We start from the raw sequence: 12523 nt of genomic DNA on the forward strand, positions 1-12523 counted from the left end.
CAAAGACATCAGCAAATCAGCCTTCCAGTGGTTCAGGACAGCCTTCTCAAAAGGCTAAGGGTGATGCAGGTAAGCCCAAGAAGAAGGGTATATGTCATTACTGCAAAAAGCCAGGTCACTACATTGGAGAATGCAAGAAGAGGCTTGCAAAAGAAAAGAAAAACAGCTCCGGTATGGCTGTTTCAGATTCAGCTCCTCATGCATCTGACAATGAACAAGCTACAGCCAACTTTGTGGAGCACGACTATGCCTTCTTGTCTTGCATTTCAGACTCTCAGTTGGCTGCTCCGGATATTACAGCCACTTGTAATGATGACTCTTATGCTTTTCTGACATGCAGTTATGATTCTTCCAAGGATGCATCAGCTTTCAGTGTCAATGAGACACAAAATACATGGTATTTTGATAGCGGTGCCTCAAAGCATATCACTTCCAGGAAGTGTCTTTTCACATCTCTACATCCACCTCCCGTTGGTAAAAAGGTCACATGTGCCAACAACTCCTCCTATTCAGTTCGTGGTCAGGAGAAGTTGAACTTACAGCCATTGATGGCTCAACATTCAAAATTTCTGATATCATGTATGTGCCTTGTATCACAAAAAATCTACTTTCAGTGTCCACTCTTAACAGAGCTAGATTTCAGGTCATTTTTGAAGATGACAAGTGTGCAGTCCATGACAGAGAGAATGACTATGCCTTGAGATTGTCTGGCACTTTGTTACGTGGTCTTTTTCAGCTTGACATGTATGAGAAAAGACCAGCACATGCTCTTGCAGTTTCCACTCCTACTACTGCTATGCAGAATGCGGAGTTATGGCATGCCAGATATGGACACATGCATTATGGCAGCTTGATGACACTTCAAAAACATGCTATGGTTGATGCATTGCCTCCTCTTGAAACACCTAATCCACATGCCTGTGAAGGGTGCATTCTTGGTAAAATGCACAAATTTCTTTTCAAGAAGGATGGATCAGTAAAAGCTGTTCGAAAATTACAGCTTATTCATAGTGATGTCTGTGGTCCCATGAGGACTCCATCATTGGGTGGTCATCTTTACTTTGTCACTTTTATAGATGACTACTCCAACTACACTTGGGTTTATGGACTGAAACGCAAATCAGAAGTGTTTATGGTTTTCAAACACTTTGCAGCCATGGTTGAGAATGAATCAGGACTCAAGATACAGACATTACACACAGATAGAGGAGGGGAGTAATTGTCTGCAGATTTTGATGCATTTTTAAAAGACAAGGGCATTGCACATCAACTTACAGTGAGGCTAACCCCTTAGCAAAATGGCAAAGCTGAGAGGAAAAATCGTACTCTTATGGAAATGGATAGATGCATGCTAAAAAGCAAAAAATTTCCTCACAAATTTTGGCTTGAAGGTCTCATGTGTGCCAATTATGTTTTGAATCGGGCTCCCACAAAAGCTTTAAAGACCAAGACTCCCTATGAAGTTTGGCAAGGAAGAAAGCCTTCTGTGGATCATTTTCGTGTTTTTGGATGCCTTGCATATGCTCATGTGCCCATTGAGTTTCGGCATAAATTGTCTGATAAGGCAATCAAATGCATTTTTGTTGGGTACAGTGCAGAGAGCAAGGGCTACCGTCTCTACAATCCTGTCACACGCAAGATTATTGTCAGTAGAGATGTTATATTCAGCTCACACTCAAGCTGAATTTGATTTGCCTACTTCTTCCGATGATGTCTTTGAGGGATTACTACCCATTGCCTTGGGTTCCCCTGCTGATATATCTAATGCAAATCAAAATTTTCAGATACCTCCACATGCTCCGATTCAGCCACAGGATATCTTACCACCTCCACAAGCAGTGGAAGAGGTGGTTCAGCAAGAAATTGCAGATATACATGCAGCAAAAACACTTCCAAATTGGCTGTTACAAACTCTCAGGGAGAGTAAAATTGATGCTCCATTACCTGGCAGAACTCGGAGTGCAGTAAGGCATGGGGGGGAGCTCTTTCAGTTGAATCAGCTTATACAGGTACTCTTCTTGATGAGGAGGAGCCTGAGACATTTTAAGAAGCACAGAATAATGTGCATTGGATGAATGCCATGCACGATGAATTGCGGTCCATTCAGAAAAATCAGACATGGGAAGTTGTCGATTTGCCACCAGGTAAACATGCCATAGGTACACGGTGGGTTTTCAAAGTTAAAAGAAAGCCAGATGGGTCCGTTGATCGGTACAAGGCAAGGCTGGTTGCAAAAGGATATGCTCAGAAAAAGGGCATAGACTATGAGGAGACTTTTGCCCCTACTTCCAGAATGACAACTATCCGGTCAGTTATAGCCATGGCTGCAAACTTTGAATGGAATGTTCATCAATTGGACATTAAAACAGCTTTCCTTAATGGAGACTTGTTGGAAGAGGTTTATGTCAAACAACCTCCAGGCTTTGAAATTTCAAGAAATGCACTTCAAGTATGCAAGCTGAATAAAGCTTTGTATGGGCTGAAACAAGCCCCACGTGCATGGTATGCCAAAATTCATGCCTTGCTGACCAGCAAGGGGCTGCACAATAGTCCAACTGAGAGCACCCTCTACATCAAGAAGAATGGGGGGGATATTTTAATCATCATTCTTTAGGTAGATGACTTACTGCTCACAGGGTCAAATGAGGATAATATTGCAGATTTTAAAGCTGAATTGCAAACCACTTTTGACATGTCAGATTTGGGGCTACTACACTTTTATTTGAAGATCCAGTTCACTCAAGAGAAAAGTGGCATCGTTATGTCTCAATCCAAGTATGTGCAGAAACTCTTGGACAGATTCAACATGCAAGATTGTAAGCCCATAGCTACTCCCATGGAGCCGAGGCTGAAGCTTACAATGCATGATGCAGGTGAATCAATTGATGTCACACTCTACAGTCAGGCTGTTGGATGCCTCATTTATCTCTGCAATACACGACCTGATATTCAGTTTGCAGTTTCTCAGGTGAGCAGATATATGCACAGCCCAAAGACTATGCATTGGCAGGCTGTAAAACGCATCTTCCGTTATTTGCAAGGTACAAAGTCTTTTGGCTTGATGTTTCCCAGGGGGGGTGACTTGCAAATGCATGCCTACAGTGACTCAGAGACTATGACACTAGGCAGTCCACAAGTGGCAATTGTTTCTTTTTGGGCAAAGCTTGTATTTCTTGGTTAAGCAAGAAACAGTCTACAGTGGCTACCTCCTCATGTGAAGCTGAGTACAGGGCAGCTTTCACAGCGACAGTTGAATGTGTTTGGCTGCATCGTTTATTTGCTGATCTTCATCTTTCATTGGAGGGCCCTTCTCCAATTCTCACTGATAGTCAGAGTGCTATTGCAGTGGCAAAGAATCCTGTGTTTCATGCTTGCACGAAGCACATTGAGGTTCACTATCACTACGTTAGAGAGAAGTTGCATGCAGGAGAGATCAGTATGATCTATGTGTCAACACATGACAATGTTGCAGACATTTTCACCAAAGCACTTCCACGCGAAAAGTTTGAGGCATTTCGCAGTGCCTTGAACTTATCTCCTTTTGGTGATTGATCATTTCCTTGTACATGACATTGGCACCGCAGAGGGGTGTTAGAATTATTGTTATAATTTAGCAGTGACCAATGTAATGTAATAAGTAGGTTAGGGGCACTTTTCCCTCATTTTAGAGGTTTTCCCCCCTAACCACAGTTAGTTCACTAACTACGGTGGTGAAGGATAAGGTTTTGTCACTTAGACAAAACCTATCCCACTCTTCAGTTGTATTACACTCTTCTATTGCAACTATCGCTTTCAGCTCTCACTCTCCTACTCTCTTGCTCTCCTGCTCTCACACTCTACTCTCTCTCCCTCTCCAACTCACAAACACTTCGTATATGACTCACTCCTGAACAAATTTAATAAATGCCACACAATTAGCTATAGTCCAGATTAAGATGGCCAGCATAAGATGGATAGTATTGTCTCATGGCTTGCCTCCTCCCCCCACTCAAGTGGCTCTATTTCATCCAGGGTCACGCAGTCCATTTACATTGCCCAACCTCAAACCCGTAAAGTGAAGTTCCTGGCCCTTCTTTAGGGAAAATTAGATCATGCAATGAAACTAATCTGTTCCCAACAAATGGGCAATGGGCAGCTATGAAAATAGAGGCATGAACGTCTCAGGAAGATGTATCGAATGGTATAGAGATATATACAATTCTTAGCAGCATAGATCAACAGACAGCAAGCACCCATATGCTGAGAATGACCATTCCAACATTCACAGCTTATTTGAATGTGCTCTACAAATACTAATAACAAATGCTTTTACATTTCTAAAGATTATATCATAATCATCATTTTTCAGGAATGAACATTGGAATACTAGCCTTCTAGTTCTGAGAGGTGGGACATTTCTACAAGGCTTGGCTTGTAGACATTTTTAACATCCTCACCGAACAAAGAATCTGCCGGTTACATACCCAGGCATGTGCTTCTAGAGTACCCTATGCAGACTTTTCTTTCAGCACCCCACAGATAGCTGGCTCCAAAGGTTAACCGTAGTTCTTTTGAAAAACGTAAAAAAATCCATCCTATTCCAACCTTGACATCTTCTAGTTATGTTAAAGGCATTACTTTCTTGTTTGCTACACTAGTGTGGTCGTATCAGATCAAACTGTGGTGGGATATTCTGTTGCCTGAGCTATCTGCTCCGGTCATATTGAGTTGTTCACAATTAAGTCAAAGTGTCTGCATTCCCTTGATGAAACAAGCCAAACATTGCTCAACACTTCTTAGGTTTCCTCATATCATTATCCTCGTCTGATCTATGCCGTACCACTAGAACTGTATAATAGACAGCTTAAAACAGGGTGTCTACACCAGAGAAATGGTGGTGCTGTGTATGGATTCTTTTTCACAAGACATCAATGACAGACTAACAACTTGTGACGTATAAGTATGTTCTAGTAGCTGCAGCTATATGACCAACAGACATGAGCTTTCATAGAAACATGGTGTGCACTGTTTTACTCTCTCATACAGCAGGGTTAAGCCCTTTTGTGGTTGCAAGAAAAGTCCTTGCAAATGAAATCAACTTAGCTACATAATAAAGGAAATCTTTGAGTATCTGAAACTGGTGACCCTAAGACCCTAAATAAACCAGACTTTATACAGCCATGCATGACATGTATGGTGCAAACGAGGAAATTACAAAGCCAAAAAGGAATGCTGTAAATAAACCAAAATGTTAAATGGCACCCCAAAGGACATGAAAGGCTTGCACTTGCAAAACCTCATTCACATTGGTAGTTGACCACCTACATTTCTAAGCCTCATGCTACATGCAAGGTGCAAAAGAGAAGGTTTGAAGACAATTATGAAGATGGAATCTTGCACAAGAAAAGCTCTAATCTCATGCTTGATAGATGGAAATAATTTTCTTAGTAACAAAGGCCACAAAATAGAAATGTTACATAAGCTGCTTCTATTTGGCCTTAGCCTAGCTGTTGTTTCATCGAAATTACCTTCCTTCGTGTCATATAATGAGGCATCACATTCGCTCCCAGAAAAAAGAGAGCTTTTGGAAGAATCTGAAGAGAATGAACTATTAGTATCCTTTACTGATCGAAGCCTTCCCTTGCACACAACCAGCACAGTACAGAAATCGGGAGTATGCTTTGCAACTAGGACCGATGTTCTTGGTCCTTTAAACATTCTGCAAAAGTTTCAGGCAATGAGCTTTTGCGTGTATGACAAAGAATCGCAAAAAACAAAAGATAAGGAAAAGAATGTAAAGATAGCATTCAATGGACAGATCTGGATTAAATGCAACAGTAAAAACAAGAGTGCAGAGTTCTCTCCAATTAGTGTTCACCCCATATCCAAACATGTTGCATCAGTCGAGTTTATAGCATTAGCAAACATATACAAACAGCCTTGCTTCACACAATTTCACTCAGAAATATTCAAATCATTAACTCCCCATGCATTGCATGGAACACACTGTGCTCAAAATGACCCTACATAAAATCATCAAATGCCATTTCCATCATGTGAGTGAAAGATATGTCCACTGATTAATCCAGCAGTATCATGCTCAGTTTCTACCCTTCATGTTAGGATGTGTAGGCAATACCACACAGTTACCACGGAATAAAAATGTCCCTGGAATGTTGGATGCCAAAGAGGAACATTTTAAGAACAGGGAACGTCTACCCAGGATGGGAGCCCTGGTCATATGACACATCATCATACAAGTGCATGGAAATACACCAAAATATGCGGGAAACTTTACAGCTCAAACTTTCATTTTCAGCTTCTAACTTGCACAAATGATATATAAAATTTGAAAAACGTACAAAAATCTTGACTTGACACAGAGGGAATGCCAGTCTCCACAAGACCAAGGACAGCATTCTGGACTGCCCCGAAAAAGCATTGGTGGCCCTCTGCAAATGCGAACCTGCGTTTCACACTCAATGCACTCAATTGTGAGCCTGCATTGAGGACTGAGTTTCGTAGATCTTAGGAATTAAAAGAGAACACATGCCCACATGGGGCTGTGTATATGAGCCCACTTAATAAGCCCAAGTAGGGCAGTTCTGGACTGGGAAACAGTCTTTATAGACCATATGAAGCATCATTGCAACAGGGAATGGACAAAGCAACACAGGGTGGGGTCTAGATTGAAGAAGCAAAGGAGCCAGCACTGGAAGAGCCCTCACTTCTCCATGAATTGAAAATGTCAAAGGGGTATCTGTGTTCCAACCTACGGATAGTGGGGCAGTAGCCATGTACATGATAAGCTAGGCTTCCAAACACTTGTACGTCAAACGAGGGTGGAGCTGAGACTTAGATCTATTGTGGATTCTTTAGTAGTGCAGCCTATCTGATAAGTTTTAATAAGTCTAGAGCTCCCTTGGAATATGTCTACAGAAAGATCGCTTAGAGATGCAAAGTGAGCATGGTTCACTGAAACGTGTTGCCATCCCCATTATTATTGACTATGAGTGCTAGGTTGTGGACTGGCTAACCTTTCAATTGGAGAAAGAAGGCTGATTTAATGATCTGACGCTCATAGCTGGGGACTTCCTTCCATCAAGCAATATTCATGCTGTACCTCAAAGCAGTATTCATTGCTTGGTAGGCTTTGTGGCTGCCTATTGCGTACATGTACATTCTGTATAGAGTAGCTGCCCACAAGAACAAGAGATAGCAAGCTGAAATGAAGGAAGTGAAGCCATGTACGGGAAGTGCAAGGCCCAAGAAAGGGCTCATACAAACGTAAGAAAGGGCTTGGCAGAACAGGAAGAGGAGGGATAGACAGCATAAAAGGGAAGAGAGAGAGAGAGAGAGAGAGAGAGAGAGAGAGAGGGAGAGAGAGATGTCTTACCTTCTTCGAGAGGCCTCACGGGCCTATGAGACAAAGTACAATCCAAGGGTAACTCATACAGGCCCTTTGCTAAGTACTATGCTAAACTAACCTCAAAACTCGAAACTCAAACTAGTACTCAAACTCAAGGTGCCATGGTGGCTCTCCTGTGAGCTGCAAAAATTCTCTCGTATCTGTCTGTCGGGTCATCTCTTGCTATAGTGAGGGACGTGGTCTCCGTGATCTCTATATCCAATGGGCCATATGGAGAGTGGCGGCTCTGTCGGGCAATCCCCTCCAAGTAGAGCTGTGATGGGATGAACCTCCATCGTGCATGCTTTGGTCCGTCTCTGCATCGTGCGTGGCCTCTATATCTCTGCCTCGTCATCTCATCCCTCCAACCCATGCTGCCCTCATATCATCTATCTCCTCCTCCTCTACTCCGCTATGTCCAAGGGGAGACTCGAATGCGTAGAAATCTGTGACGTGGCGCTGATATCTGTCTCCCATGGCACTGTCCCCACTAGCTGTCTGATCTGAAGCAATAGGGTCTCTCTGTCTCATCGTATCTCCATGAGATAGAGGTCAACACGGACCTGGTCATGGAAGTGAAACAGCCGGGAGAGAGGCCCAAAACATTGCCCCTTCTGAAAGAGACAATGGTATCATCCTCAGATCTCATAGTAAACTGGGCAGGTACACAGAAAATACTCTTCTGTCTCTACTGCCCCCAACGTGCATAATCTACTGTCTAGGCGTACCTGTGGCTCTCCCTACCTTGCTCCTCAGCTGATGGGACAAGACCCGCATCTGTCCGATGGCAAACCTCAAGGCGCATGAGACTCGCCCGTCCTCCACATACGGGGGTTTGATAATCACTCCACCCTCCAATACTCTAAAGAAGTGATCCCGGTACACTTGGATCATGGTAGGCAACTCCTGGTCCCCAGCCAAAAGCCGTGACATATAGAGCTAGAGTAGGTCCAACCGTATAATACAGTTGATCTCATCAGGTGGGACCAAGGGATCAGGGGCATCCAAGCTGTGCTGAAAGAATTGGAAGAGCAGTCCATCTGAATACCCTGGCCATTAAACCATTTGGATATGAGTGCATACTAGGCCATGCTAACCCATACCCGGCCAGTCCTATAGAAGACTCTAGTGCCAACCTCGATTCAGAACTTCTCTTGGTCCCTCATCACTGACAGCAAATGATACCATTTGAGAGTGGTGCACGTGTAGAAGCGTGAGAAGAGAGAGAGAGAGAGAAATTGACACAGATAATATCGATCAGGGAACAATCCACAGCCAAGGGGGCTGGACAAATGAATGATCCAAGAGAGAACCCCAAGTGAGCCACTGAGCGGAGAGTAGAGGGGCTTTTACAGGGCCCCAGCCAGCATGGTTGGCTGGCCAATGAACCGACCAGCCAAGTCAGTTGACCCGACCAGGCAAGTCGGCCGACCCGACCCTGGTTGGGGTCAGCTTATGGGCCGGGCCGGTTGACCCAACCATACAGGTCGGTTGACCCGACCTGGTTGGGGCCCAGTTTGGGCATCCAACCGAGCTTAACTACTGCCTAACCTAGCCTATCCAGGCCTACCTAATCCTATGCTCTGCGGGCAGGCACACCCACATAGAAGCCCTCTCTCACTATGAGATGCCATACTTTAACATCACCGTCACCTAGCGCACACATGCAGGATGTCTTTTAGACTAAGCAATCCACTATGAGTGATGCCATGTGCTGCTGGCCGTTCCAGCTGTCTCATCTGTGCCATCTGCCTGCACAGCCTTCATGATATATGCGGTTGTCTTTGGCAAATATGCCATGTGACACTACCATGTGCTCAATCATCTGCCGCTGCTGCATACATGTGTCAGGCCAGCGCACATGACCAAAGCAAGCAGCAGCACCTGCTATGATACTGTCTTTGAAGTCGTGGTCCCAATCCATGGGTGCCACACAAAACTGCAACCCCTTCGCCTAGCCACTCCAAGCGCCTCTCATACCCCAAAAGGCTTCGACAGAGTTATTAGGCTCTTTCTCCACCTATGTATTCTTATATGCCTTCATTTTGTAGCGTCCCTATTGGATGTGGGACTAAGTGCTGCCATGTGACCACCTAAGTTGAGGGGTCCCCTTAATGTTCCAATGCATCGACAAGCCCATGGCATGGCTGGCTACTTGGCAACCATGTAGCCTTGACGTATGGCGGCAGCCACAGGGCTGCCTCAAAGCTCCAGCCAGCACAAGAAGGCTCACCTGGCTGCCAGGCAGGCCACCATGTCACCCACAGAATTATCAGCAGCAGACCGGGGTATTTGCTGCCCTACTGCCCCATCAATCAGTCAGAGCAGCCTGGAGGCCCGTTGCAGGCCTCCAGACAACCATGGCAGCCAGGATACAGTCACGGGTCATGTCAGCTATCACAAGGAGCAGCCACATAAACACATCGGACCAGTCCCAGTTGGCCATTCCCAACCACCATCTTAAGGTCAGGCCAGTTCCAGCCCCAGGTCGGCAAACAGGAGGGGTCTAAGCCTATGAAAGGCCACCCCCTTCATTGAAAGGCATCTCAGCCGCAGATCAGCAGCAGCCAAAGCCTCAGCCTCCACAGTTCCAGAAGATCAGGACGCAGTCCCCTATAGCACATTTGTGAGCAGTAAGAGAGGAGGAGCAATGTCCCTCCTCCAATCCAGACTTTCAGGAAGGCTGCAGCCATCAAACTTTTGGCTTTCATTGATAGAACAACTACGCTAGGAGGGGGTCCAGTTGCACCCCATGAGGATCTCTCGCAATCTCCACTCACATGCATGCAAGTACATGTGATTCAGCTCCTCCAGTTCCACTCTCGTAACGTAGGCCTATGGACTAGTGAGAGATTAGTATAACTCACGTGGCATTTACAAAATGACAATTATGTCATAGTCAGCATTTATATATATATATACCTTTGTAAGACTAGAATAAGTCCAATCATACAAATTTAGACTTTTTGTTGGTCTAAAGATCAAAATCTACATTATCTAAAGTCAGCATTTATATAAGATACTGCTTTGCACAAGCATTTCTGCTCATTTGGAGCCCATACTCTGATAGACTCACAATGCTATTCAACAAAAGAGAAATGGAACCACAGTACTTACTTTGTTATTCTATTATGTGAAGAAGACCCCAGAACAAGCTTTGAAATGCCAAGGTTGGACACTTGCTTCACCACTTCTCGTTCGACAGAATCATTTTCGACGCAATAAACTTTTGGCTCGACCTGAAAGAGTCAAGTTATCAGGTCATAAAGCAACCTTCAGTGCTCAAGTTCAAGTCTAATTCTGCGTGCATAACTTTGGATGACTATTTTGCGCACCTTATACTTTTCGCACATCTTCTTATACTTTTGAAGCAACTTGTCCGTCACAGCCAAGCGCTGGTGTTTGGCTAGTTGCACACTTTCTTCGTTCGCTTGATCGATTGGAAGATGTCCTACTGTAGGAATGAGGAAGGAGAAGTCAAAACGTGATCAACTGACCCTATCAGATCAACGTTAAAACGCTGAAGTGTGAAAACCAAAACGCTGCTCCTTGATCAAAGGTGACCAAAAGATGCCCTAAAAACATTTTAAGCGTACGGCCGTCTTCAAAGGTTTTTGGAGGGTTTAAGCACCATCAAATTTATGCTTGAAACGCCTGTACTTAGGTATGCAAGACACAAATTGGGACTCCGAAATTCTTGTCTAGGAATCGAAGGGCCAAATTTACTCAATCCTTGCCCAAACCATTTTCAAAGCATACTTTCTACAAATATGAATTGAACAGAAATCCGCTTTTCAAAGAATGGAGCAGAGCGTACACGGTGTTTGAATATGGCGCAGCGGAGGTTGAACATGCACAAGGTACACGGTTCCACCGGCCGGTATCATTCTCTCTAAGGTCCATTTTAATGCTTGAACGCTGCTGTTTCCTTTGCCCACCGCTACCGCGACTTTGGGTGCTTCAGATGCTATGGGCTGTTGTACAATCATACTGATTTCACTCTTCTCGGGTGGCATGCCGGGGGATCCTCAACTCTGGTCTCGCTATTTCAATACGCGTCGACTTCAAGGTGATCTGAGCGGTGCTTCACGCTGCACAACGAGCGTCAACCAGTAGCCCTTTGGTCTTGAACGATCGAAAATTCAGCCCTGTATCACGCACCCGATGCATGCGGCGAGCTTTCTGGGTTTGGATAGATTAAGTCTCTTTGGTGAACACTTTTTGGTACGCTTTACTGTGGCAACGGTTTGGAGTCCACCGCAGCTTTTCAGCACGAGGCTCGCAGTGCCCTGGCAGGAAAGAGACAAAATCTGTAGCATCAAAATCGACGAAAATTGCGAATTTCGAGACCAGCTAGAGTGCAATGCCTTGGGGCTATAGACTGAGATGCGCAAATCGTAGTTTTGACCAAGGAAGATTGGAAGTGTCAGCGAAAACGACATCTAGGGAGGAGGCTCGGAAACGACGTATGAATCTGGCAGAGACAGGTTGTTGACGAATATCGCAGAGAGGCATCGAATCGAACAGAGCATATGGAACATTTTCAAAGAGGCAAGGTGAGAGAGATTTGATCACTCACAGGCAGCAACGAAAGCGATGAGCTCACGAGGAATGGATCTTCGCCTTCAATTCTTCGTCGTCATGCAATTGGACTCCGTCGTTGGCGATGGCGTGCAAGATGAGCTCTCTTCGCTCTTCGCGCTGGCTCGCTCGCTGGTCTGTGTCTATATCTCTGCCGGGCTGCTCGCTGGTAGTTGCTAGCTATGGATTGGACTTGCTTCCTTTGCGCTCGCTCGCTCTGTGACTATGTCTCTGCTGCGAGCTATGGATTGTATTTGCTCGTTTGCGCGCAACGGTGCAAATCGAGTCCTTTTCTCATCTAGCTATGGATTGGATTTGCTTCGCTCGCTCGCTCGCTCTCCGTCTATGTCCCTGCAGGATTGCTCTGTGCTAGCTAAGGATTGGATTTGCTTCGTTTTTGCGAGCGCGCGCTCTCCGTGTGCAACAGTGCGAAAGGAGTCCTTTTCTCATCGTCTGTAGCTTCCCTGCAACCTCCCATTCATTGCTTGCCACCAGCTACGTCTGCACAGCACCTCGCGCCGGCGATGGAGCTTGTAATGGAGTGGCAGTGTGATG

At 45.0% G+C, this 12523-nt stretch overlaps 1 protein-coding gene across 4 annotated transcripts in view; it reads right to left on the reverse strand.

The window, feature by feature from the left end:
- Nucleotides 1-12287, reverse strand: part of LOC147881734 (U-box domain-containing protein 52-like) — a 102561-nt gene extending 90274 nt beyond the window's left edge. For all 4 annotated transcript variants that reach the window (XR_015543963.1, XR_015543962.1, XM_087401811.1 and 1 more), the window contains exons 1-5: nt 11967-12287; nt 11205-11676; nt 10723-10841; nt 10505-10626; nt 5508-5698 (exon numbers count right to left, since the gene is read on the reverse strand). Coding sequence is in view for 2 of the 4 variants with exons in the window: in XM_087401811.1 (XP_087257937.1) it covers nt 5508-5698; nt 10505-10626; nt 10723-10841; nt 11205-11403 (631 nt within the window). In the remaining 2 variants the exon portion in view is untranslated. The remainder of the gene's footprint in view (nt 1-5507; nt 5699-10504; nt 10627-10722; nt 10842-11204; nt 11677-11966) is intronic.
- Between the last annotated feature and the right edge of the window lie 236 nt (nt 12288-12523).

The sequence above is a fragment of the Dipteris shenzhenensis genome, chromosome 30, assembly GCF_047967505.1.
Source record: "Dipteris shenzhenensis isolate YYH24624 ecotype China chromosome 30, Dip_SZ_1.0, whole genome shotgun sequence".
In the NCBI taxonomy this organism is placed as follows: Eukaryota; Viridiplantae; Streptophyta; class Polypodiopsida; order Gleicheniales; family Dipteridaceae; genus Dipteris; species Dipteris shenzhenensis.